Genomic DNA, 27,833 nt, shown 5'->3' with positions numbered 1-27,833 from the left:
AATAAGATAAAAAAAGAGAGAGATGCAAATGTACTCAACAGAGCTCCAGTTCTTCCAAGCACAGAAAAAGGCATAGGAATTTGTGGCTGAGTGTGAATACATGCATGGACATGGGTGTGCGTGTGAGCATGTGCCCAGGTGAGTGTGAATCCAAGTGTGTGTGCCTGTGAGTACAAGCGTGCATATATGTGAGTGTGCAGACTCGGGGAGGATGCCCAGCACCTGCCCCTTTCATCTTCACCCTGCAGCCTCTTTCCTTCCTTGCCAACACAAAGTGAGAATCTGCTGCAGATGGTTTTGAAAGCAATTCTGTTCTGAACCTGCAAACTAGTGCAGAATTTGGGTAGCCTTTGATATTTTTTGAGGGTGGGTGGGTCAGAAAGAGAAGGAAGGGGGAGCCCTGCCAGCTCATCTTCACCGTCCCTTTTTTGTGCCCTGTTCTCACTGTCAGGTTTGAGTTGTGGGAAGATTTTGAAGACGACCATGGGAAAGGGCGCGAGAACGGCTACCAGAGCCTCCACAAAGTCTTGGAGCCATTCCTCCTGCGCAGAGTGAAGAAGGACGTGGAGAAGTCCCTCCCTGCCAAAGTGGAACAGATCCTGCGGGTGGAGATGTCTGCCTTGCAGAAACAGTATTACAAGTAGGTGCCTGGTGTCATGGCCAGGACTTCCCAGAGGCCGTGCTGCAAGAAAGATTCTCAGTACGCCTCAATGCACCATGGGGAATAAGGTTATTAGATAAAGGCCCCTGTGAACCCCAATATCACCCCACAACCCGCAGAGGTTGCCTGATGTATCTCTGTGTGATTTATCCTTTCCCCATCTCTGCATGTGATTTGGAGAATTTGTTTCCCTCCTGATGCAAAGATAGAGTAGCATTAGCTACCCGCAGGAGGTTCCCTGTTGCATCTCTGCATGAGTCACTGCCAAAGTCCTATCTGGGCCAGTGACTCGTGTAAGGGCACAGGAGGCAGGTTCCTCCAATAGTAGTAGTTTTTGCTCCTGGCATCCTCTTTGCCAGCCTGGTCACCCTCTAGATGTTTGGGCCACAAGTTCCACCAGCTTCAGCCACCTGTGGTTCAAACTGTCTGAAGGGCAGCCAGTTGACAGAAGCACAAACACCCTTTCAGCTTTACAAGTGGCCTCTGAGTTTTAATTCAGAACCAATGAGGCCCTCCGCTTTCTAGAAGACAAGGGGTTTGCATAACGTCAGGCTGTTTAAATGGCAAGTGGCAAAAGCTGCATTGTGGATGTCCTTAAATTCCAGGACCATTAGGAAGCAGGGAATGCCTTTCATAGTTATAAGTGAAATCTGCTGCAAAATGCAGCAGTATGGAGTTTGCCTGGTCAGCCACACCCTCGTCCAGGATACTCCATTCCATTCCCCCCTGCCCCCCTTTTATCCTCCCATCAAATTTCTGTGTTCGTGGCACTTTCTCTGTTTTCATAGTTCTCATTTGGAGGGCCCCCCCACCTCAAATACCTTGAGGGTTTTCTTCCTAAATATTATCTTTTGTACTTTTGCAAACCTCCTGGTGATACCTTTGCTTTGAGCATGATTGCTACAATTGTGGCTGAATTCAGGACCCATGCTCACATATGAATTCCTTACTTCCCTTGTGCTCAGTCTCTGTGAACTTGCAGCACATCCACTTGGTTAGGATCGTCTCCCCAAGTCCCCTTACTAGCCAGCCTTGGAAGTAACACAGTTGGGAGTTCATGTCTCCTGACACCCCGTTCCCGGCTTGCTCTGCAGGTGGATTTTAACACGCAACTACAAAGCGCTCTCTAAAGGCACGCGCGGGAGCACGTCCGGCTTCCTGAACATCGTGATGGAGCTGAAGAAGTGTTGCAACCACTGCTATCTGATCAAGGCCCCCGAGGAGAATGAGAGGGAGAATAGGCAGGAGCTGCTGCTGGTGGGTAACGTGGAGGGAGGGGGACAGCAAGGAGGGAGCACATTGGCCCATGTGCTGGTTACACATGTGCTGCACAGCCACTTCACTGCAGCAAGGTCTTGCAGGGTTGGAGAAGGGTCAGAAAAGGGGAAACCAAACGGTCAAGGGCATGGAGCAACTTTCCACTATGAGGAAACATATTCGCATTTGGGACTTTTCCCCCCCAGCTTAAAGACAAGTAAGAGGCAACATGATAGATGTTTATACAATATGCAGCATATAGTTAAACTGTGGAACTCCCTCCCACAGCATGGTCACCAACTTGGATGGCTTTAAGAGAGGACTGGGCAAATCCATGGAGGAGTAGACTTATCAGTGGTACTAGCCATAGCGGCTATGCTTGGCCGTCATGCTTCTTACCACAGGTGGAGAGAGTGTTCTTGCACTTGAATCCTGGTTGACGGTTTCCCACAGGCAATCTGAGAACAGGATGCTGGACAAAATGGCCCATTGGCCTGATCCAATAGGCCCTTCTTATATTCCCCATTGCACACTGCTTCTGGACATCTGCTGTGTTAAATGTGTACAGATGTGTAACACTTGTATAGCAGTTTTAAGTGTTTGAAATCCTTCACATGCATTGTCTAGCTGTAATCCATGGGAGAGCTCCGTAAGGCTCTGTTAGGCTACATTCCAGTAGCCCCACATGACCCAGAGGTTTCCTCACACCTAATTTCTTCACCCAGGCAAGCAGAATCACAGTGCATGAATGCTTTCCGGCCATGCAGAAGTACTTGAGCAGGATATGTGAGGTCTGTGGCCTGGGGCAAGTCCTAAGGGCCAGATAGATTTTCTTAGAGGGTCATACTTGGCCCCTGGCTCTTAAGTTCTCCACCCCTGCTGTAAGTTAAGCCAGCAGCATTGTCATCCTTATTACAGATGGAGACACTGAGGCTAAGACAGATTGGCTTGCCTAAATCCCCCTATGTCAGTTCACGGCTGACTAGGCGAGATTCAAACGAGGGATCTTCCTGATTTGTAGGGCTCAGTACAGGTTGGAAGCGCCATTTGCAAATGACCACCATGTCCCCTTCAGTCTTTAATCAGGAGCAGCGGGAAGCTCATCCTCCTGGACAAACTCCTGAGCAGGCTGCGCGAGAGGGGCAACCGAGTCCTCATCTTCTCCCAGATGGTGAGAATGCTGGACATCTTGGCAGAGTATCTGGCCATCAAGCACTACCCTTTCCAGGTGAGGCTGCCATGGGTGAAACAGGCACGAGCTGCTGGCTTGGTTGGTTCAAAGGAGACGGTCTTAGATAAGCTTCAGATGTGGAAACCAAAGGGGTATGGGAAGAAAAGAAGGGGATGATGCATTTTGTATTTTTATTATTGAATTTATACCCCACCCTTCCTCCCCAAAGAACCCATGTACTCCTTATGCATCACACATAAGTCTGCAGAGGACTTCCCTTTGATGTTAAGATACTGTGGGCATACAGAGACAGTGTAGTTCGGTTTCCTGAGAATCTCTGCTTTTATTTTAAAGCGAGCAAGTTTCTAGTCCTTACAGTGTTCAGGGGGCACATCTCAGCCCAGCAAAAGTACTTTTTAACTGGAGACATTTGCTGGTTTGGCATGGGACTTCATTCAGTGAAGCTGAATGATGGAATATTCAGGGTGGATAGAAGAAAGTCATTCTTCATACAGCACATCATCAAACTATGGAACTCACTCCCACTGGAGGCAGTGATCAGATGGCTTTAAAAGAGGATTGGACAAATGCATGGAGGAGAAGGCTATCAATGACTACTAATTGCAAGAGCTGTTCTCTGCTTCCATGGTGAGAGGCAGTAATGCTTCTGAATACCAGAAGCCACAGGGCGGAGAGTTCTCTTGGCCTTGGGTCCTGCTTCCCACAGCCATCTGGTTGGCCTCTGTAAGAACAGGATGCTGGACTAAATGGGCCATTTGCCTGATCCAGAAGGGCTCTTCTTATATCCTTATGGGACCCTCTGAACAGAAATCTGCCACTGAGCTTTCCCCTTTCCACGTGGCCTCTTGTGTCTTATGCCTCCTCATGTATTTTTTTTTAAATAAGCGCTTCCACAAGCAGTTCCTGGCTCAGGGCTTGTAATGGGAGCTGCGGAGTCACCTGGTGCCTGTTGAGGCTTCCCGGGCACCGTCCCCTGCGGCAACAAGGTTATTTTTAATCACTGTTATTTTTAAAGTGTTGCCTTGCTCCAAGCTGGTAGAAGCTGGACAGGGATTTGAGTTTCTGAACCACCCACTGGAGCAGTACCCAGGGTATTGTTTCTTTTTGTGTGAGTGTGTGTAAGTGTGTAAAAGCAGTGATTCCACCAGTGTCCTTTGATTCAATCACTGTTGTTCTTTGCAGCGCCTGGACGGCTCAATCAAAGGCGAGATCCGAAAGCAGGCACTGGATCACTTCAATGCTGACGGCTCAGAGGTAATGATCATTGTGACCTGCCCATTCAGAGGGAGGGCAGCAGCTGGTGAGGTCTGAGGGGGGGCAGCGAGTACCACAAGAAAGGGCATGTCGTGTTTATCATCTTTATCAGCCATTCGTCGCTGATAAAGATGGTGGATTACACCGAAATGGCGAAAATGACCGGGAATATCAGAAACCAGGAAGATAGAAACTTTAACAAGGAATGGGGGCAATTTATAAGTTATCGAAGAGAACACTGTAAACGACTAAAAACTTTGGCAGGATTATAGTAACACTTGTAATGTATGAAAAACTAATGTAAAAATGGATTTTTAAGATAAATGGAGAAACTATAAGATGCAATAAAAAAAAGTTTGACAGTGGAAATCATGGAGGGATGGAGGGAAGCCTAAGGGTTCAGGGAATCTTATTATTATGATTAATGTTTAAATTCAAATGTATAATGTAAAACTGAATTTAAAAAATTAAAAGAAAAAAAGAAAGGGGATGTCGTTGCAAACATTCTGCAAAAAGTTTTTTTGGGGATTGAAACTTTTCCTTTCTATCCAAGCTTTGTCCCTGGCTAGCCTACCAGATTTCTTTTTCAGCCTCTTATCAGAAACATCTCTGTGCAGAAATCTTCCCTCTAGTTCCTCAAAGGTTTTCCCTCCAAAGGAATATGTGTGTCTATGTGGTTATTGTATTACATATCACTTCTTTGGAATGCCTCAGGGATTCATGTGCTTAGCGCTGAGACCCTTTTTTCTTCTCCTCAGGACTTCTGTTTCCTCCTGTCCACGCGAGCTGGTGGCCTGGGGATTAACTTGGCCTCTGCCGACACGGTGGTCATTTTTGACTCGGACTGGAACCCTCAGAATGACTTGCAGGCTCAGGCCCGGGCTCACCGGATAGGGCAGAAGAAGCAGGTCAGAGAAAGAGCCGAAGCTCTCATGTTGCAGCCATGGATGGGTGGCAGCAGCCCCTAAGATTCTGGAACGCCCACAAAGTTCCTGCAGGCCGTTTTCCTGGGTTGTTTTTCTTCGGACATGACAGTTACCTCTTAGTTCTGTGCCAGTTGTTTTCTTCATTCCGTAGGTGGAGAGGGAGACGGAAAGATAGAATTTGAGGTAACACCAGGAGAAAGGGATATTTTCTGCCCAATTTCAGTCATGGAATCCTTTTTTTGTTTTTTTAGAGGTTTAATAAGATGCTGTTATTCATTGTTATTATTGAATTCCTATCCTGTCCTTTCTCCCAAGGGTGCCCAGGGCGGCAGACATCTAAAAGTTTAAAAGAGGATCAGACAGATTCATGGAGAAGTTTTTTATTGGTATTTTAAAAACAATATGAAGACCAATAATAATAATAAAAAAACATTTGAAAATCATCTAATAACAGTCGTGGCTCTCCCCAAAGAATTAGTTTGTTGGGAGACCCCCCTATTTCTCTCCCAGAGCTATATTCCCAGAGTTTTCTGGGAAGAGGGCTTGATTGTTAAACCTCCCTGGAATTGTAGCTCTGTAAAGGGAATAGGGCAGGCATGGTCAAACTTGGCCCTCCAGCTGTTTTGGGACTACAATTCCCATCATCCCTGACCACTGGTCCTGTTAGCTAGGGATGATGGGAGTTGTAGTCCCAAAACAGCTGGAGGGCCAAGTTTGGCCATGCCTGGAGTAGGGGGTCTCCCAACTACTCTCAGCACCCTTACCAAACTACACTTCCCAGGATACTTTGAGGGAAGTCATAACCATTTAAAGTGGTATCATAGTGGTTTAAATGTATGGTGCAGACGGGAGCCTTTGTAGAGAGGTAATTCCACAGTTGGTTCAGACCACTACTTTAGAAGCAGTCACAGTCGTAAAGCATTAAGGGGAAACAAAACCTCTAAGCTGTTTACGTGAGGCACCTCCTTCGATCTCCTCTGGCTTGCAGGGCAGGAGTCAGGGGCAAAGTAGTAGCTCATCAAGCAGAAGGGCCCCTCAGGTTCAGTCTTTGTCATCTTCAGTTAAAAGATGTCGCGTTTACGGGAGAAAGAAAAGCTTTTGTTGGCTTTCATGCTCTGGGGTAAGAGAGGAACCGGTATCTGACTCTGGGAAATGGAGCTTTTATCTGTACCTCCCCCCCCCCGCAGGTGAATATTTATCGATTGGTTACCAAGGGGACGGTGGAAGAAGAGATTATCGAAAGAGCCAAGAAGAAGATGGTATTAGACCATCTGGTGATACAGCGCATGGACACCACTGGTCGAACTGTTCTGGACAACAACTCTGGCCGATCCAAGTAAGGGGGATGAGAGAGGATGGGGACAGGTTCTCTTGAGGACTGCAGATCCAAACTAACTAGTCTCTCTTGGGTGTATATCAGCCTTCCTTGAGATGCTGCCCTCCAGTAGGTCCAACATCCACTTCCTTCTTGTTCCCTTGCAGCACAAACCCTTTCAACAAAGAGGAGCTGACGGCCATCTTGAAGTTCGGTGCGGAAGACCTGTTCAAAGAGCTGGAAGGGGAAGAGTCTGAGCCACAGGTGAACCTAGTCGGAAGGGTTTTTGGTTGGCACACTTTGTTAGAGATGGTTTCCCCTCTGAAGGTTGTATTCAAAGCTACAGTGGTACCTTGGTTTTCGAATGTCTTTGTCAATGAACATTTCGGTTTTTGAACACTGTAAACCCAGAAGTAAATGCTTCGGTTTTCAGACGTGCCTCAGAAGTTGAACCAGAAATGCTGCTTCCGTATTGAGTTTTCCGTTTTGAGGCTTCCATACTGAGTTTCGGTTTTGGAATTCGAATGGTCTTCTGGAATGGATTACGTTCGAAAACCGAGGGTCCACTGTAGACCTACCCAGACCAGACCCATAAATCAAATCAAATCAAATCTTTATTGTTACAGTCAATTACCAGTATTCAGTAGACCCATGAAAGTTATTAGAGCTAAGATAGTTGCGTTAATTAATTTCAGTGGGTTTACTCTGAGCAGGACCATCCCAATGAAAAGGAAATGCAAGAAAGCAAAGTGGCTGTCCAACGAGGCCTTACAAATAGCGGGGGAGAGAAGGCAAGCAAAATGCGAGGTAGTGAAAGATTACAGGAAATTGAATGCAGATTTCCAAAAAATAGCAAAGAGAGACAAGAAGGCCTTCTTAAATGGGCAATCCAAAGAAATAGAGGAAAACAACTGAATGGGAAGAACCAGAGATCTGTTCAAGAAAATTGGAGATATGAAAGGAACATTTCGTACAAAGCTTACCATGATAAAGGACAAAAGTGGTAAAGGACCTAACAGAAGCAGAAGACATCAAGAAGAGGTGGCAGGAGTACACACCAGGTAGTGTGGTTGCTGACCTTGAGCCAGACATCCTGGAGAGTGAAGTCAAATGGGCCTTAGAAAGCACTGCAAATAACAAGGCCAGTGGAAGTGATGGTATTCCAGCTGAACTATTTAAAATTTTAAAAGATGATGCTGTTAAGGTGCTACACTCAATATGCCAGCAAGTTTGGAAAACTCAGCAGTGGCCAGAGGATTGGAGAAGCTCAGTCTACATCCCAATCCCAAAGAAGGGCAGTGCCAAAGAATGCTCCAACTACTGCACAATTGCACTCATTTCACACGCTAGCAAGGTTATGCTTTACAAAGAAGGCTCAAGCAGTATGTGGACCGAGAACGCCCAGAAGTGCTAGCTGGATTTAGAAGAGGCAGAGGAACCAGAGACCAAATTGCAAACATGCGCTGGATTATGGAGAAAGCTAGAGAGTTCCTGAAAGACATCTACTTCTGCTTCATTGACTATGCAAAAGCCTTTGATTGTGTCGACCACAGCAAACTATGGCAAGTTCTTAAAGAAATGGGAGGGCCTGATCACCTCATCTGTCTCCTGAGAAATCTCTATGTGGGACAAAAAGCTACAGTTAGAACTGGATACGGAACAACTGACTGGTTCAAAATTGGGAAAGGAGTACAGCAAGGCTGTATATTGTCTCCCTGCTTATTCAACTTATATGCAGAATTCATCATGCGAAAGGCTGGGCTGGATGAATCCCTAGCCAGAATTAAGATTGCCGGAAGAAATATCAACAACCTCAGATATGCAGATGACACAACCTTGGTGGCAGAAAGTGAGAAGGAATTAATGAACCTTTTATTGAGGGTGAAAGAGGAGAGCGCAAAATATGGTCTGAAACTCAACATCAAAAAAATGAAGATCATGGCCACTGGTCCCATCACCTCCTGGCAAATAGAAGGGGAAGAGATGGAGGCCGTGAGAGATTTTACTTTCTTGGGCTCCATGATCACTGCAGATGGTGACAGCAGTCATGAAATTAAAAGATGCCTGCTTCTTGGGAGAAAAGCAATGACAAACCTAGACAGCATCTTAAAAAGTAGAGACATCACCTTGCCAACAAAGGTCCGTATAGTAAAAGCTATGGTTTTCCCAGTAGTGATGTATGGAAGTGAAAGCTGGAGCATAAAGAAGGCTGATCGCCAAAGAATTGATGCTTTTGAATTATGGTGCTGGAGGAGACTCTTGAGAGTCCCATGGACTGCAAGAAGATCAGACCTATCCATTCTTAAGGGAATCAGCCCTGAGTGCTCACTGGAAGGACAGATCGAGAAGCTGAGGCTCCAATACTTTGGCCACCTCATGAGAAGAGAAGACTCCCTGGAAAGGACCCTGATGTTGGGAAAGATGGAGGGCAGAAGGAGAAGGGGATGACAAGAGGACGAGATGGTTGAATAGTGTTCTCGAAGCTACCAGCATGAGTTTGACCAAACTGCGGGAGGCAGTGGAAGACAGGAGTGCCTGGCGTGCTCTGGTCCATGGGGTCACGAAGAGTCGGACACAACTAAACGACTAAACAACAACACCACCACCACTCTGAGCAGGATTAATTTTGATACAAGCTTGTATGTTTCTATGATACCAACAGAGGTGAACAACCCATACCAGCTCCCAAGCTGGTGTCCCCCAAAGGAATAAATTGATTTCATTTTTTATTCTTTCATTTATAGGATTCCTTACCTACCCCTTTCACCGCAAGGTCCCAGGACAGGTTACGACGATATTATAATACAGTTATAAAATCAAATAAATCAGTTTATGATTGTAAAACTAGCAAGACCATTATAAATGGAACAGGGGACTTTAAATTCAACAAAAGGAAGTGGATCCGCCAAAACAAAATACGGTGGTACCTCGGGTTAAGTACTTAATTCGTTCCAGTGGTCTGTACTTAACCTGAAACTGTTCTTAACCTGAAGCACCACTTTAGCTAATGGGGCCTCCTGCTGCTGCTGCACCACCAGAGCACAATTTCTGTTCTCATCCTGAAGCAAAGTTCTTAACCTGAAGCAATATTTCTGGGTTAACGGAGTCTGTAACCTGAAGCGTATGTAACCCGAGGTACCACTGTACCTTAACTTCTAAGGGTCAGGGTAAAAGAGGTGTGTCTTCAGCCCTGGGTGGATGCTGTGGAACAATGATGTCAGGCATTGTGGGGAGGGAGTTCTAGAACTGAGGGGCCATCACAGAGAAATCCCTCTCCTGGGCTACAGCTGCCAACACTTCTGAAGGTGACGGAGCGACACTTAGGTACTCCTCTGCCAGTAGCCTGGGAGGGCCTGTAGGCAGGGATGGAGACAACTTTTCAGATATTTGGGGCCTTAGTAGTAGTTGCTCTGTGAGCAATGCAGAAAATTATTTGTTGTGAATCTTAATTTTGGTGTTGAAAGGGGCACATTCCTTTACAGTCGTACCTTGGTTGCCGAACGCCTTGGTACTCGTACGTTTTGGCTCCTGAATGATCGAAAACTGGAAGTGAGTGTTCTGGTTTTTGAATGATTTTCAGAAACCGAACGTCCGGTGTGGCTTCCGATTGGCTGCAGGACGCTTCTGCAGCCAACCGGAAGTCGTGCCTTGGTTTTCGAACAGTACCGGGAGTTGAACGGACTCCCGGAACACATTCTGTTTGAGAACCAAGGTACGAATGTACTTTTGAAAGAAGCAAAAAACCAGGTGTCTTTGCTTTTAGAAAGTTTGGGAAATGCTGGACAACGCTATGCGGTCTCCTTCCATCTTCTCTAAAACACTGAGCACACTTCTCCCACATCCCACCCCACTGAGTTCATTCTTACTCAATATTCGGTTATTGCAGATTCTCTCTTACGGGCTGTGATTCCCTCCTGTCTTCCCACCCCTTCCAGGAAATGGACATTGAGGAAATTTTGCGCTTGGCCGAAACCCGAGAGAACGAAGCATCCACAAGCGCCACAGATGAACTTCTGTCTCAGTTCAAGGTATGGACCTATGTGGGTGGAGCATAAAGCAACGTTGGCATGTTTTCAGTTATTATTTATTGAATTTATATCGCAGCCTTCCTCCCCAAGGAAGCCAGGGGCAGAGGATAAGACAATTTAAAAATGAAATGTGAGCATTCTCAAATAGGAGCCCAGGAGTGGAATATGACCAACCCTGTGAAGATGTGATAGTTTCAGATCTTACAAGAAGTACTAGCACAGATTGCAGATAATTTTGCCAGTGGCAGTAGAGCAATTGTGTCCAAACTTCATCCCCACCTCACTCCGGAAAAATTCCTGCAGACACTCATGATTGTGACCCGGGTTCAAATTCCTTCATGGTCCCGGTGGCCTTGGAGAAGGCATGCACTCACAGCCTCAGTTTCCCTTCGTCTTAGCGGGTTCCTTCTCACACGGTGTCATTGTGAGGAGAGACACACACACGCACAGAGGCCATGGGATTGGTTCGAAATATTTTTTAACCTGGTGATGAGGAATGAAACCTGGCACGTGTTTTATCCTTTGTAGGTGGCCAACTTTGCAACGATGGAGGAGGAGGAAGCCGAGCTTGAGGAGAAGTCTCAGAAGGACTGGGACGATATCATCCCGGAGGAGCAGAGGAAGAAGGTGGAGGAGGAGGAGCGGCAGAAGGAACTAGAGGAGATCTACATGCTTCCCAGAATCCGCAGCTCGGCTAAAAAGGTATGGCCAGGGCAGGGCGTGTCCTCCTCAAGTTGAAGCCAGACCAACCGCTGCCATGTCCCAATAGCTCTTGTCAGCTAAAAATGTAAGAAGAGCTCAACTCATTCAGGCCAAAAGTCCATCTAGTCCCCCTGCAGCCACTCGGGTGCCTTTGGGAATCCCACATGCAGGAGCTGAGTGCAGCAATGCTCTTCTTTTCTACATTTAAGGCATTCACACAGAGCCTGCTGCTTCAGTGAGGACATACGGCATTTATTATTTCCTCTTAACAATGTGGGGCACTTGATAGGGAGATGTAAGCAAAGGCGGGTGATTGCCCCCGAAGGGTTTACATTATAAATTTAGGAAGTTGGGGACGTCGGAGACTGGGCTTAGGAGGTGTGAGAGAGGGCAATGCAGGACTGGAGACTGCAAAATGGGTTAAACGGGTCCCTTGCAGATTTCAGTTTCCCATCTTGCACAATCTGCTTTTTGAAATGCAAAGCATGGCCCCTCGTTGGGAAGGAACATAGGAGGCTGACTTACATTGAGCCAGACCATCAAGCTCAGTATCACCTACTCTGGCTGGTAGCTGCTCTCCAGGGGTTCAGACTGATCTCTCCCAGCCTTGCCTAGAGATGCTGGGGGTTGCACCTGGGGCCTTCTGCCTGCAAAGCAGATGCTATACCACTGAGCTGTGGTCCCGTGCCTTTAAGGAATAGCAGCCTTAAACCGAGTCAGACCATTGGCTCATCTAGCTCAGTATTTTCTACACTGGTACCAGCTCTCAAGGGTTTCAGGCAGGGGGCAGTCCTAGCCCTAGCTGGTCTCAAACCCGGGGCCTTCCTCATGCAAGCAGATGCTTACCACTGAACAATGGCCCTTCCTGAACAAGTGGGTCTGCTTTTATAGGCAATAGCCAGCACATCAAAGCTCCAGCAGGACACTGGAAGCCTTTCACCCTCCTCCTCTGCCAAAATATCTGGGGCATCCTGAAGTGATGAGAGCTCAGGGGCTAAGATACCTCCTGCTGCAAGCAAGCAAGCAGCCTGGCTGATCTGTTGTCCTTTCTGCCCCCATAGGCTCAGGCCAATGACAGCGATTCGGATGTTGAGATGAAGAAAAAGCTGCAGGGGTCGTCCGGCTCGGAGAGCGAGACGGAGGACTCAGACGATGATAAAAGACCCAAACGAAGAGGGCGGCCCCGCAGCGTCCGGAAGGACATGGTGGAAGGCTTCACAGACACAGAAATCAGGAGGTCAGCACTGATGCCTGATGGGGTTTCATCTGCATTTATTCCTCCCCCTGCCCAGGAGTCTTGAGCAGGCTCTGATACGTCTTAAGCACATTTTCATTTAAGCGAAAAAGCCCTCCCCTTTTTTACAATCCAGAATTACTTTATATACCTGGCAGCTATTTTTCCCCCACGCAGCCCAGCAAAGTTTTGTGATAACCCTTGGAATTCCAGGGAGATTGTGGTACTCTTGGGATGGTGGCACAATCATGATTTGGGAGCTGGAGTTAGCAGGATCCCTGAGTGCCTTTTGCAATAGTTAGGTGACCAGCTCCACAGAACAAGTTTATTCAAGTCGGAATGCACTTGCTGGAACTCTTCTGACAGCTGTTGCCCCGTTCTTTTGTTTGAATCCCGCAGGTTTATCAAGGCCTACAAAAAGTTTGGCGTTCCCTTGGAACGGTAAGTGCTGATCTATTTAGTTGGGGGTGCCAGGGATTACACTGAGGGTACTGTTACTATTTTTTATTTTACTGGATTTTTCATCATGGCTTTCCTCCCGGCGAAGCCCAGGGCAGCAAACAATACATTTTTAAAGCAAAAACATTACAAAACAGATTAAAATATTCTAAAAACAATTAAAAAACATGTTAAAACAATTAGAAACATTCATTTTTTATTTTCTTATACGTCACCTTTTTTTACGATATAGCATATTTTTATAAAAAAATTATAAACAGCAGCAATTGCAATTTAAAAACAGTCTTCCATCCAATGATCCTGAGGTTGCCACAACATTTGTGGGCCACCAATTTTTGGATAGACTGGATAGTTTTCAAATTCTGCCTGAAAGTTGATAATGATGGAGGCAGACATACCACACTAAGGAGGGTAATTCCCAGAGTTCCCTGGGAAGAAGGATTGATTCTTTAAACCACTCTGGGAATTGTCACACTGTGATGAGAATGGGGGTCTCCTCACAACCCTCCGCACCCTTAACAAACTACAGCCCCCAGGATTCTTTGGGGGAAGGCTGTAGGATGTGGCATTTCATTTTATTATTTCATTTTTATTGATTTATCAATAGACATGTGGTACAGAACTAACACATGATACAAACCATAACAGAATGATACACGGAGCATATTCAGTATATAAGTCAAATTAAAGAGATGCAATTTAATATAGCCAGTTTCTTAAGATGCGTCTACGTAGCCCAGGAGTGAGTCATAGGAGGAGTACATCTATGGGTCTCCCTATTTATATAATTAAAAAAAAAGTGGAGACCTGTCTGCATCAAAAATGTCCGATTTGGCTCTGCCCCAGATTACACGTCTATGTCTGACCAGATGTTCAGATAAAATCACATCCCATACATTGATAAACGATGCCTCTGGAACTTCTGATGAGTTCCAGTGTGGCACTGGGCTATGAACAGTCTGCTGCCACGAGGGAGCTGTTTCCATTCACTTCATTGTCCTCTTCTCCCTCTTCCAGGCTGGAATGCATTGCCCGAGATGCGGAGCTGGTAGACAAATCGGTGGCCGACCTCAAACGCCTTGGGGAGCTTCTTCACAACAGCTGCGTTTCGGCCATGCAGGAGTACGAAGAACACCTGAAAGAGAACCCTGCAGAAAGTAAGTGGAGAAGAGTCTTGCATCCAGGAAAAAAGTATTGGTCAAAGCACTTGGATTCTCATGCTTTTCAGATAAGCAACTCACCCCTTTCCCCCCTGTTGCTTGTAGCTGAAGCATCTGTGGCTCTTTTTTTCCAGACAAAGGACCAGGGAAGAGAAGAGGCCCCACCATTAAGATTTCTGGAGTCCAGGTGAACGTGAAAGCCATCATTCAGCACGAAGAGGAGTTTGCAATGCTGCACAAGACCATCCCAACGGACCCGGAGGAGAGGGCAAGGTGAGTCTGAAGGTTCCTGGGTACGCAGGGAAGAAGAGCGCAAGGAGGCGAGAGTTGGCATAGAGCAGGGGCAACAGTGGCCTGACTTTCAGCTGCTTTCCAGATTGCAGCTTTGGTTAACCTGTAAATTAATGGGACTCATTGAGCTTCAGGCTCACTCCTTCATCTTCAGACTCCCAGCTTACTTTCCTTTCTTGAATGAGATAGGCAGAAGAGAATATTCACGAGGGAGCCCTCAGCGGGTCCAGAATGGAGTCCTGCCTCTCAGAAGGGGTGTTCATCGTATGTTACATTCAAACCAGTGTACCATCTCTGGACATATCTAGTTGGGGTGCGGACTCGTGGTTATTTGTATGTAACACTCAATGTATCTAGCTGTGTACACACCATAGTGGAGCTGCGCTCAACAAGTGTACACTCTTTTCACACACCAACATTTGTACATGTGTAGAGGAAGCTTGCACCTCAGTGTAATGGGTGAAGAAGCCTAAAACACTGGAAAGTTTAAGTGAGAAAGACACAAATTTGTGCCTTGTCTCTCTCTCCCTGTCCCCCTTCTGTTGCAGACCTTTAGAGGCATAGAAAAATAACTCTGATGTAAAAAGTGAAGAGAGACAGTGTCGTTCAGTGGTTATAGTGTTGGACTTAGACCTGGCAGGCCTGTGTTCAAATCCCTACTCAGCCATGGGTGACCATAGGCCAGCCACCCTTAGCCTAGCTTACCTCACAGGGTTGTTGGGAAGATAAAATGGGGAAGGAGGAAAACCATATATACCATCTTGAGCCAAACAACAAAACCTCTTACCTGTTTTTCTGCTCTCCCATTAAATTGCAGGTTCTGCCTGACTTGCCGTGTGAAAACTGCCCATTTTGATGTGGATTGGAGTGTGGAAGATGACTCTCACTTGTTGGTGGGAGTATATGAACATGGCTACGGGAACTGGGAGCTCATCAAATCAGACCCAGAGCTGAAATTGACCAACAAGGTACAAGAAACCTCACATGCAGAGGGAGGCCTGGTTTGCATGTATAGCACTAAGCCACGGTTAGTTTAGCCAAAGAGTGGTTTGTTTGGCTGTGCAAACTCAGCCAACAGACTAACCGAGGTTTGTTTCCTCCCAGCCAAACCACAACGTGAAGCCACAATTTGCTGTTGGCTTACAAAGTGTGACATGTTATGGCTATGGTTTAGTGTTATGTTTGAAACCATAGCCTTGCTTAACCATGGTTTGTTAGGCCACTCCACCCTAGACGCTCACTAAGCTGTGGAGGCAAAGCTAGCTGGAAAACGAAAGCTTTGGAGAAACAAGATGCGCCTTGTTTTCAGGACTGTGAACATGGTTTGTTGAAACCATAGCTACAACAAACCATGGCACACTGTCATGTGTGAACGCAGGCAGTGTGTGTGTGTCTGCAGACAAGTGTTTGGCTTCCTCCAAAGACAATTCCAACCCTCCACTGAGCAACCAGGATTAAATCAAAACAAGTAATAGCAATAATGGTGTAAAACAACATGTCTGGAAGTCTGTTGTGCTCAGGGAAACTGGGTATAAATTCTGTGGTTCAACTGCCAATGTATTTTGCTGTTGACTACAACCCGCAAAGCTCATGGAAATCTGGGCAGAAGAAAAAGAAACGAGGAAATAGGAAGCGGAGGGAGGGTTTCTGATTGCTTTGATCTTGACATGGCGTGACCTTCTGTGCAGACCTGGCCATTTATTTATACTCTTAAAGAATGCTGCCTCCTAGAGCAGAAAACACTGCTCTAGTGTTTGGATTACTGATGGGTGTCCAATTCCCCCCCACTTTGAATTCTTAGTCAAAAAGAAAAGGATCTAGGAGTCTTGGTTGACCACAAACTTGACATGAGCCAACAATGTGACGCAGCAGCTAAAAAAGCCAATGCAATTCTCAGCTGCATCAATAGGAGTATAGCATCTAGATCAAGGGAAGTAATAGTGCCACTGTATTCTGCTCTGGTCAGACCTCACCTGGAGTACTGTGTCCAGTTCTGGGCACCACAGTTCAAGAAGGACACTGACAAACTGGAACGTGTCCAGAGGAGAGCAACCAAAATGGTCAAAGGCCTAGAAACGATGCCTTATGAGGAACGGCTAAGGGAGCTGGGCATGTTTAGCCTGAAGAAGAGGAGGTTAAGGGATGATATGATAGCCATGTTCAAATATATAAAAGGATGTCACATAGAGAAGGGAGAAAGGTTGTTTTCTGCTGCTCCAGAGAAGCGGACACGGAGCAATGGTTCCAAACTACAAGAAAGAAGATTCCACCTAAACATTAGGAAGAACTTCCTGACAGTAAGAGCTGTTCGACAGTGGAATTTGCTGCCAAGGAGTGTGGTGGGGTCTCCTTCTTTGGAGGTCTTTAAGCAGAGGCTTGACAACCATATGTCAGGAGTGCTCTGATGGTGTTTCCTGCTTGGCAGGGGGTTGGACTCGATGGCCCTTGTGGTCTCTTCCAACTCTATGATTCTATGATTCTAGTCCACTTCCCCATTTTCTTAGTTGTAGCTTTCTGTATCTTATAATTGGAAAGTATATGGGGGGGGGGCTCTTGCTGTCAGACCTTTGCTTTCGTTGATGCCCATGGCCTTGAAAACATTTCTCTCTCTCTCTCCCCCCCCCCAAGATCCTTCCTGTTGAGACAGACAAGAAGCCTCAGGGGAAGCAGCTCCAGGCACGAGTCGACTACTTGCTGAAACTACTCAAGAAAGACATGGAGAAAAAGGACGGAACAAAAGAGGTGGAAGAGGTCAGTTCCACCATGGATGAATCGCAGCAGAAAAGGCAGAGTCACTAGATCAGGCCTTGTGCATTTTTCACACATCTGACTTGGCACTTCAGTAGTGCACAGGTCAGCTTTCTAGTCCCTGTGGAGGCAAATGTATGCTTTGGAAACATATGGATGGGGCTTTGCAAAATCTCTCAAACCAGAGTGAGGGCTGAATAGGATCCCCAGGTCTTTTAAAGCCCCAGCCAGCACAACTTTGCTTCTGTTAACATCAGCATCATGCAGCCATGCCGCCTAGGGCTGATGTGAGTCGTAGCCGGTCCAGAACTCACGAAGAGGGGGCACCATGTTAGCAGAATGCGCCATGCGCTACGAGGCTCTGCATCTCGGTCTGTGTGTCATCTGGGAGGGAAGCTTTCCTTGGGAAGTTGCAGTTCTCCTGCTCTTGACTGACTTCTCCTCTCGCCTTAGACCAAGGCGAAAAAGAGGAAGCCCCGCACAAAGAAGGAAAACAAGTCTCTCAAAGGGAGAGATGAGCATGGCAATGAGGTCTCCTCTCCTCGACACTCAGACAACCCCTCAGAAGAAGGAGAGGTCAAGGTAAGCCCAGTTTGGCAGGTCTCCTGTGATTCCACATGCCCACCTGTGTAATATCTGATGTGCAGATTCTATTGTGTTGAATAATATATACAGCTGGCAGATGAAGAATTGGAAATTCTCTTTTTTGTCCGTCCGTCCCCCCCCCCCATTTTCTTTTTTTCCTCTCAGTGTGGTGTAGTGGTTAAGAGTGGTAGATTCGTAATCTGGGGAACCGGGTTCACGTCTCCGCTCCTCCACATGCAGCTGCTGGGTGACCTTGGGCTAGTCACACTTCTTTGAAGTCTCTCAGCCCCATTCACCTTACAGAGTGTTTGTTGTGGGGGAGGAAGGGAAAGGAGAATGTTAGCCGTTTTGAGACTCCTTCGGGCAGTGATAAAGCGGGATATCAAATCCAAACTCTTCCTCCTCGTCCTCGTCCTCCTCCTCTTCTTCTTCTTCTTCTTCTTCTTCTTCTTCTTCTTCTTCTTCTTCTTCTCTCTCTCTCTCTCTCTCTCTCTCTCTCTCTCTCTCTCTCTTTTCTGGTCTGTGTTTTTATTTAGATAAGCTTTTTAGCTTTGATAAAACAAGTATTTGATATTTTTGTATTCCTTTAAAAATTTATCCCTCCCCCCCCCACAAAAAAAAAATTCCACCAGGAGCTGGTGGCTAAGATTTTGTTTCCCAGATGCCTCACCTCAGGCACAGTCAGCAGAGCCCCTTCCCCTGTTCAGCTTCTGTAGTCTTTCTCCGCTCCCCACAAAGATACCTTTGAAAACCAGGTTTTTTAAAAAACAACAACAAACAAACCCATAATAGCTGTGAACATTAGCCTCATGTGGATGATCCATGCCATTGCTGTTCTTTTCAGATTATGGCTTGTATAGACTATAAATTGGCCCTTCAGATGTTTTGGACTACAACTTCCATCATCCATAGGCAGAGGTGTTATCACAGTTCAAGGATTCATTCCAGCTAGGTAAAAGCACTTAAGGGCTGGTGAGGAAGAGAAGGTAGGATAGAGGAGGGGCCTGGATAGAGTCACTAGGGCCCGATACAGAGGCGCAGGGGACAAAATTCACCACCACCTAACCTGCAATCCCTCAGCCCTGAAATAAATGAAATAGGTTTGATTTCCCCCCCCTCCCCTTCCTGCTTTCCCCCTTTCCTTGCAGGAGGATGGCTTAGATGGCAGCCCTGTGAGAAAGAAGCAGAAGAAGAAAGAGGACAAAGAAAACAAGATAAAACAGACGGCAAGCAAGAAGGAAAAGGAAGAGGAGAAAGAGAGGAGGAAGACAAAGGGCAAAAGAGAAAAGGTAACGGAGATTGTCTTGCCGCACAAGGAAAAGTCACATAGGAATCAGTTTAGCAACCCTGGGTGAGATACTGAGTAATAATTTCTTACGCAGAACTGTATCAGGAACTGCCTTCTGTGGCTTCAGCCTGGCCTCATCTCCTGTGCGAAATTGCTGCAAATTCCGTGTTTTGTTTTTATGTTTGCCATGCCTCGTTTTGTCTTTTTACAGGCCAAAGGCAGCGATGCCAAATCTGCAGGCAAAGGGAAGAGATCTCAGGGCCCCGTCCACATTACAGCTGGGAGTGAGCCCATCCCCATTGGAGAAGAGGAAGAGGATGACTTGGACCAGGAAACCTTCAGCATAGTAAGTATTTCCTCATGGGGTCAGAGAGGAAGGGGTCCCATTCGTCATTCCAGCCCCGTGTGGTTTAGACTAGTTGATCTCTTGCATCTTTGGGCTTCAGAATTTTTGCAAGCTACTTTATTCAAGTCAGCAGCATGTACCTTTTCATTCATTTATTTAGAAGCATTTTATATATGGCTTTGTATTTCAAGAAACCCTTAAGCAGGGCACAGTAGGCAGTGGTATGAGCAGGTTGGGTTTATGGCGGGTGGTTTGGACTACAACTCCCAGCATGCATTGGTCAGGGCTGATGGGAGCTGTAGTTCAAAACATCTGGAGAGCACCAGTTGTGGAAAATGTTGAAAAGGCAGAATGAATGCTGGAAGTTCTGTCCCATATGTGGTGGCATGAGCATAAACAATCCCAAATTCACAATTTTCCAAAAATGGATAGGGCCGCCCCCTGTAGGAAGGCGGTAAATAATCCTCAACAACGTGTAGCTTTGCTCTCTCTGCTGCTCCCGTCCCAGTGCAAAGAGCGGATGAGGCCTGTCAAAAAGGCTTTGAAGCAGCTGGACAAGCCAGACAAGGGACTGACGGTGCAGGAGCAACTGGAGCACACGCGCAGCTGCCTGCTGAAGATTGGCGACCGCATCTCAGAGTGCCTGAAAGCCTACTCAGACCAGGAGCTCATCAAGCTCTGGAGAAGGTAACCAGCTCCACCTACCCGCCTGCCTTCCTGCCTGTCAGGCCTTCCACTGCGCTCTCACGCTGGTTAACTACTGAGGTCAGGTTTAAGGAAGCTGGCTTGGCCCACCTAGCTTGGCCCACCAGGTTTGATCCCTTGAAGATCTGCCGGTCAGTATGGACCTTGGTGGACCATAGATCTGACTTGGTATGAGGTAGTTTCTTCGGTCCCTATACCTTTGGGGGAAAGAGCATCCAATTTGTGTGCAGAAATCCCCAGATACAATCCCCAGCTATTCCTGGTAGGGCTTGGAAAGACTGCCTCTCTAATGCCCTGGAGAGCGGCTACTGGTCAGTGTGGACAATATTCAGGTAGAAGGATCAGTGGTCTGCTTCTTTTATAAAGAAGCTTCCTGTTCATTTCATTTATTAGACTTACTAGTTGCTCGTCACCTGAAGGTCTCCAAGCAACTTAACAGCAAGGACAAGATATACAACGCACCCTGTGCTGTAAGCTATCCTGGCAGAAATTTAATATAGGGAAAGCAAAATGTAGGAAGTTGCCTTATACCGAGTAAGACCATTGGTCCATCTAGCTCAGCATCATCTTCTCTGATTGGCAGCAGCTCTCCAGGGTTTCAGGCAGGGGGCATCGTGTCCCTACGTAGAGATGCTGGGCATTGAATCTGGGACCGTCTGCATGCAAAACAGATGCTCTCCCACTGAGCTTTTACATTGCAAAATATGTTGCAAAATATCGGTTGCTTTGGCTTAGAATTTAGATTTAGGGTTTTTTTTTAATGAAAGAGTTAATGATACCAGAGTTTAGACAGTAAAAGCATGTGTTGTAAAACAGCTAATAAAATTGAGTAAAAAAACAGACATCAGGGAAGGGCAGGGTAGGAAATCAAGAAGAAATAGGTTTTAAAATGTTTAACGTTCTGGAATATCTTTGTAGGTTTAATAAAAATGATTAGGGGCGGGCGGGAAGAATTTAGGTTTAGTTTTATAAGAATAAAAACTATAACATTACTGCCACGCACAGCACGGCAGGCTGGATTTCTTGGGTTATATTTGATTTGACGTTCTGCATGGCTCAGGCCTTGAATGTACAAAGTAATCCCAAAGAGAAGAGATGCCTCCTGAGCATATGCAGAGTGTGCCTCTTCAGTCTCAGCTGGGTGATCTCCAGATAGACTGCATTCAGGTGGAATCAAGGGATGGGGTCTCATCCGGGCTAGACTGATAAAGGGGTAAGCAAATTGCTGTTCTGTCAGTTCGCTAAAGGGGGGGAAATGAAAAAAATGAAATCCATTCGCCTCCTTCCAGGAACCTGTGGATATTTGTGTCCAAGTTCACAGAATTTGACGCGAGAAAGTTGCACAAGTTGTACAAGATGGCTCACAAGAAGCGGTCGCAGGATGAGGAGGTGAGTCTGAAAAGCAGAGAGGAGTGGGGGGTGGGTGGGAGAGAGAGAGCGCACGCTAGGCTCTTGTCACTGAAAGGCAGGATACAAATCTAATTAAAAAAAAATAAGCAAAGGAGATTTGTCCTGTAGAACAGGCTTTGCTAAGCTGGTGTTTTCAAGACGTTTTGAAGTACAACTCTGGACAGCTACCTCTGTGATGCTGGGGCTGATGGGAGTTGTGGTCTAAAACATCTGGAGGGGGCACCAGGTTGGTGAAGGCTGCTGTAGAAAATAGGCGGTGCCCTTGAGATCTCTTCCACCTCTGTAGTTCTGTGATGCACCCTTAGAAACCAGAAGGAGCCTGGGCAAAGCTTTCTTGATTTGGTCTGCAGATGTACAGTATTCTATTTTGCTTCCAGACACTCTCTGCATCTTTTGCATGGGCTAGCTGGGAGTCAGAAGGCTCAGTAAGGAGACTATAGAGCCAGAAGAGGGCTGGAGCAATGGTCCTGCAAGGAAAAGTTGCAGTTTTGGGGAGGTCGTTTGTTTGCTTTGATAAATAAGGGGAGATATGCTGGATAAGAGGTATATAAAGCTATGTGTGGTTTAGAGCAGTGGGTCCACAAGTGAGTCACCAGGCCGTGTAGGATTCATCAGCGAACACAGATGGCGTGCTTACCTGCCCATGAATAAAAACTCTGAATAACTTTGTTAAGTACTATAACAATTTCAGTGAAGTCCAGATTGATAGGGACGTTAAGTAAACTTTTTGCTTGGAGGCCTCAAGTAATGGCAAAAATAGGCAAACCAGCAGTTAAAATGCACCAGATTGATGGATGCCGAAGATGCAAAGTTAAAAATTCACGTGACAATCGAATCAATGGGTCGCCATTCTGAGTAAATTTGGACCAGCAGCATACCATAGTAAAGAAAAGGTTGGGATCCTCTGGTGTGGAGAGACAGTGAGCAGAGGAATGTTTTTTCACCTTTTCTCGTAATACTAGAGCTCCATTGAAACTGAATGTTGGGAGTTTCAGGACAGACAGAAGAAAGGACTTCCTCATTCAGCAGCATAGTTAAACTGTGGAACTCACTCCCACAGGAGGCAGATTACCACCAACTTGGACGGATTGGGCAAATGTGTGGGTTATCAATGGCTACTAGCATTGATGGCTATGCTCTGCCTCTGCAGTCAGGCCTTATGTCTCAGTACTAGTCTCTGGGGCTCACAGGAGGGGAGATCTACTATTGCACTGAAGTCCAGCTTTGGGGGTTCCCATGGAGGCCTCTGGTTGGCTGCTGTGAGAACTGGATGCTGTGCTAGAAGGGCCCCTGGCCTGATCCAGTTCAGGCTCTTCCTATGTTCTCACGACAAGATTTGTGTGGGAAGGGCCCATTCGCGCTGTCCTCAGGTGACTCAGTCAGTGCCAGGAGCCTTTTATTGTGAATTAACTGCCCCCCCTCCCCTCGTCATCCTCAGCAGGAACAGAGGAAAAGGGAGGAGGCCCTGGGAGGCAAGAAACCGTTTCGGTCGGAGGCATCCGGGTCCGGCCGAGATTCCGTGATGTCTCAGATACCTCATGGACCTCATGCTCAGAAGCTCCACCAGCCTCCGACATCGCATCCTTCCCAGATGCACGGGCACCAGAGGGAGAACTACAACAACCCAAACAAGAGGCATTTCAGCAGTGCAGGTCAGAGACCAAGCAGGAGCCCACAAAGAGCCTCCTCTCCTTATTCCTCTAGGTAGAACTTCTCCCTCCCTCCAGATTGAATGGATGGCCATTGCTCCCCAACCTGGCTTCTTCCAGATGTTGCTCAAGTCCTGTCAGCCCCAGCCAGTATGGCCAGTTAACAGGGAGGATCCATCAACCTCCAGGCTGGACTACTGAAATGCACTCTATGTGGGTCAGCCCTTGAAGGCAGCCTGGAAATTGCAACTAGTGCAAAATACCATGGCAAGAATGCTGGTAGGGGCAGGAGGCTCTGAGCTTATCATTGTCCTTTTAAATTTTTTTGCCTCAAGATGCCTTTGTAAAAAAATGGCATTTCAGAAATTGTGTTTATTTAGCTGTATACCGCTTAAGGGAGCGGGTGGCGCTGTGGTATAAACCACTGAGCCTCTTGGGCTTGCCGATCAGAAGGTCGGCAGTTCTAATCTGTGTAATGGGGTGAGCTCCCGTTGCTCTGTCCCAGCTCCTGCCAACCGAGCAGTTCAAAAGCACGCCAGAGCAAGTAGATAAATAGGTACCGCTGCGGTGAGAAAGTAAACAGCATTTCCGTGCGCTCTGGTTTCCGTCACGGTGTTCCGTTGCACCAGATGCAGTTTAGCCATGCTGGCCACGTGACCTGGAAATGTGTCTGTGGACAAATGCCAGCTCCCTCGGCCTGAAAGTGAGATGAGCGCCGCAACCCCATAGTTGCCTTTGACTGGACTTCACTGTCCAGGGGTCCTTTACCTGTAACCTTATACCGCTCAGTGCAAAACAAGGCTTATAAGTGCTTCACAAAGTATAAAAGCCTATGATACATTTTGGCTTAAGGGTTTGTACGGAGGGACAGGCAGGCTTTGTACAGTCCATTGTGACAATGCCCAGGACTGATCTGATCGTGGAGAACCCCCGCCGCGCGCATCAGCTTCCAGGGACCCCTAGGGATCCTGTCCTGCCCATTCAAGGGCGTTTCGTGAAACCGAGTTGAGCCTTCCCCTCCCTTCCGTTTGTGCAGAGCGAGGTGACTGGCAGAGAGACCGCAAATTCAGCTACGGCGGCAACAGCAACCAAGTGTGGGGTGGAGAACGGCATCATCAGTATGAACCTCATTGGTACAAAGAGCACCACTACGGAGACCGCCGGCCGCGTGGTGAGCCTCGTGGTGAACCTCGCAACTACCGGCTGAACAACCCAAGCCGCAAGCGGCCATATGAGCAGTACAACAGTGACCGAGATCACCGGGGCCACAGGGACTATTACGACAGGTGAGCCACCAGCAGCAGAACTTGGTCGGGTAGCCGGTTCCCTGCACTCAGCAACCACGCCTCTCCAGCTCTGCCCTGAGCTGTTTCATGTCCTCCTCGCCCCCAGCACTGGCCACCAGAGGCCTGGCTTTGTTGAATGAGGTGACAACTTAATTTCTAGCCAGGCCCCAGCATCGAGCAGCGACGTCAGAATATTCCAAAAAAAAATGGGAGAAGCGGGAGTGGAGATGGCCAATGTTGGCTTATTCATCCCACGTTCAGGACTGAAATCAATCCAGTAAATGCAATCTGTATTCACTGTTGTTTTTGTTTTCAGTTCACAAACCATACGCAGTTGATTAGTAGTAGTAGGAACAGTTTTGTTTAGCTGTAAGCCAAAACAGAGAAAAAAGACATATTTGAGCCACAAGCTTGGCTCTTAATTTCCTGTCAGCCAGTGCAGTAGAGAAACATACAAGGTAACATGCAAAAAGTACATGCGCTCACTTGGTGGAACAACACCCCCACCCCGGTCGCTAAAGACAAACATTAGATTACTCCCCCCCTTTATGCACTGCATTTCCTTTACATTGAAACGAGCAGGGTGGAATAACATCATGACGATGGAATGCATTTGCATAATTAATTATGTTAGTCGTGTAATTTCACCACAGTCAGACAAATGACATGGTTCTGGGCAGAAGACGACTTGCAGTGGATTGGAAGCAGTGCCGCATGTAGACCAATAGGATGATCTCCTGCTCTCAGCTTCCTCCTGTCAATTACTGTGTCTTGAGGAACTCGGGGTGGGGGGAGCCAGTCAGAACACCATTACAGAGTGAGGCCAACAGAGATCTGGGGAAGGCAACTTTCCCTTAAGACTGGCTGGAACTCTAAATGTTTTCTTGATTATTTGAATGGGTTGGACATAGTCTTGTTTCGGTAGACATGGAGCCCTGCACTTCCCAAAAAGAGGCAAGGGAAGAGCTAGTTGGGGACTAGGGGACTGCTTTCTCCCATACAAACTGCCCCAGGTCACTATGGTCTGCAGGTGGGTCATTGCATGCGGACATGGGCCTGTGATTTGCTTCTCTCCAAACAAACCATGTTGAGAAACCAACCTGGTGCCCTGATGGCCTATGGCTCCCACCAGCCCCGGCCATCTGGGAATGGGATGTTTCCTCAGTCCCCACTTCTGAGTCGACTGCTCTCTGTGTTTGCTTCTGCCTAGGCATCACCATGATTCGAAGAGACGGAGATCAGACGAGTTCCGGTCTCAGAATTACCACCAGCAGGACTTCAGGAGGATGCCTGACCATAGGCCTTCCATGGGCTACCATGGCCAGGGTCCCTCAGACCATTACCGGCCTTTCCACCTGGACAAATCGCCGGATTACAAACAGCTTCTCCCCACTCCTCACTCCCAAGTCTCGGACCCTCGCTCCCCACCGTCACAGAAATCCCCACACGACACCAAGTCCCCTCTAGATCACCGGTCACCCCTAGACAGGTCATTAGAACAAAAGAACAATCCAGATTATAACTGGAGCAGCCGGAAAACTTAGATTTCATGGTTGGGAGATCAGGCGAGAACCTCATCTGAGGTAATTTGGCCTGAGGTAAAATGGCAGCTGCTGTGGTTCGTAACCAGAGACTCTGAACCTGCTGCTGTTGGGTCCTACATTTGCAGAAGGATCATAAGAGCTGGACCAATTGTGGGGGGGTTGCCTGGATTTCTGCCCCAATCTCCTCACATAATCCTGCTGGCCAAATGTTTGGGGAGTTGACTTCCCTTCACTCGAGTGACCTGTTGCGGGGAAAAGGCCAGGCCCACCCTGGGTTTTTGTTTTGTTTTCTGTGTCTCGCGGCCTAACTGGTATCCCATGGACATTTCATGGAACTTGAATCGATGGCTGCCTGAGGCACAGACGGAGGAAGGAGACCTGTATGGCCTCGCTATGGAGATCCAAGTCATTGGCTGGGATGGAGAATAGGAATGGAGGTGATGGCCTGTGTGGGTTTGTCCCTCTTGAACGGTGGAGGTTTGGCATAGGGGTGAGGGATGGGTGGGGGGGAACAAGTCCTGAGGTGGCTGGCGCAGCCTTTCAGTAACAGGACCTGAACATCTCCAACTGTAGGTGCCCGAGACTTGCACATATATATATATGCAAGTCTTGCACATATATATAGATTATATGCAAGTCTTGCACACAAACACACACACATATATATGCAAGTCTCTGGCGCCTACAGTTGGAGATGTTCAGGTCCTGTTACTGAAAGGCTGCACCATTCATCTCAGGACTTGCTCCTCCCCACTCCTCCCTCACCCCCATGCCAAACCTCCACCATTCAACAGGAGCAAACCCACAGGTGCCCAAGCCTTGCAGGACTTTAACATCTCCAACTGTAGGTGCCCGAGACTTGCATATAGTCTCAGGCACCTACAGTTGGAGATGTTCAGGTCCTGTTACTGAAACACCAGAGCTTGGGGGGGAAATGCACTCCCCCCCACTGTAGGTTGATTCTCATTTCTCGTTTTCCCAGGAAAGAACATTAACTGCACATGTTAGAATCTGTATTGTCTGCTGTGTGCCAGGATTGAGGAAGTAGCGCTGGGTTTGGATCCCAGTTTGGATGAATTCTTGATGGATTTGGGAATGGGGGAGGAATATTATTTCTGGGGTCCATTCCCAACATCTGCATGGCAGTATTGTCCCCCACCCATTTTCTCCAATATCTACAGGCTGGAAGGACTAAGCTGTGGATTTCTGAGGGGGAGGGAGAAACAGAACATTACCCCACCGGCTAAAAGAAAAACAACAACAGCCGCAACCAGTTATTGATAATTAATTTATATTTGTGACAAAAAGAATTGCCACTGTCCTAGTGATTTCTGATGTAAATATGTTTGTTTATAGAGTATGTATTAAAAAATTTTTCCTACATTGTAGGCTGTACTTTGGATTCTTGTATATTAAAATGTGACATGGACATTTTCAGAAATCGGACTGACTGCTTGTTTTCTGTTTGCTACCGCTGCGCGTTGAGTTCCTTGTGTCGGTTCGTTGGATGGTTTTGAGGTTTGGCTTATCTGGACTGATTCCAGGCTACAGCAGACATGTCCAAACACACTCTCACATGCAGTCCTGCATGTGCAGGCACACGTTCTCACACACATACTTTCTCTCACCCATGAAGCACTTGGCGAGGGGGAGAATGCTCTGTTTCCTCGAGTTCCTTGGATGAAAGGCAGGATATAAATCTTGGTCTTCCCTGCTACTTCCTGTGCAGAAAATGCAGGACATTTTTCTGGATGAACCCACCGTGTAGGCACACGTTTTCCAAAATGAGGCTC

General features: G+C 47.2%; 1 protein-coding gene across 6 annotated transcripts in view; it reads left to right on the top strand.

Moving 5' to 3' along the window:
- The window catches only part of CHD2 (chromodomain helicase DNA binding protein 2), a 65,809-nt gene extending 38,328 nt beyond the window's left edge, over positions 1-27,481 (top strand). For 4 of the 6 annotated variants that reach the window (XM_079954158.1, XM_079954162.1, XM_079954160.1 and 1 more), the window contains 23 exons: positions 452-640; positions 1,756-1,918; positions 2,994-3,146; positions 4,293-4,364; positions 5,123-5,272; positions 6,478-6,626; positions 6,773-6,869; positions 10,541-10,633; positions 11,162-11,335; positions 12,397-12,572; positions 12,969-13,010; positions 14,046-14,185; positions 14,323-14,461; positions 15,297-15,447; positions 17,108-17,230; positions 17,681-17,809; positions 18,961-19,101; positions 19,312-19,446; positions 19,955-20,133; positions 21,441-21,540; positions 23,000-23,213; positions 24,247-24,496; positions 25,707-27,481. In XM_079954158.1, coding sequence (XP_079810284.1) covers positions 452-640; positions 1,756-1,918; positions 2,994-3,146; positions 4,293-4,364; positions 5,123-5,272; positions 6,478-6,626; positions 6,773-6,869; positions 10,541-10,633; positions 11,162-11,335; positions 12,397-12,572; positions 12,969-13,010; positions 14,046-14,185; positions 14,323-14,461; positions 15,297-15,447; positions 17,108-17,230; positions 17,681-17,809; positions 18,961-19,101; positions 19,312-19,446; positions 19,955-20,133; positions 21,441-21,540; positions 23,000-23,213; positions 24,247-24,496; positions 25,707-26,040 — 3,493 coding nt within the window. In that variant the 3' untranslated portion in view covers positions 26,041-27,481. The remainder of the gene's footprint in view (positions 1-451; positions 641-1,755; positions 1,919-2,993; positions 3,147-4,292; positions 4,365-5,122; positions 5,273-6,477; positions 6,627-6,772; positions 6,870-10,540; positions 10,634-11,161; positions 11,336-12,396; positions 12,573-12,968; positions 13,011-14,045; positions 14,186-14,322; positions 14,462-15,296; positions 15,448-17,107; positions 17,231-17,680; positions 17,810-18,960; positions 19,102-19,311; positions 19,447-19,954; positions 20,134-21,440; positions 21,541-22,999; positions 23,214-24,246; positions 24,497-25,706) is intronic. The other 2 variants (XM_079954159.1, XM_079954161.1) reach the window with 1 other exon arrangement.
- The last annotated feature ends 352 nt before the right edge of the window (positions 27,482-27,833 follow it).

Source organism: Podarcis cretensis (genome assembly GCF_951804945.1).
Source record: "Podarcis cretensis genome assembly, chromosome: 14".
In the NCBI taxonomy this organism is placed as follows: Eukaryota; Metazoa; Chordata; class Lepidosauria; order Squamata; family Lacertidae; genus Podarcis; species Podarcis cretensis.
This window is presented reverse-complemented; position numbering and strand designations above follow the sequence as displayed.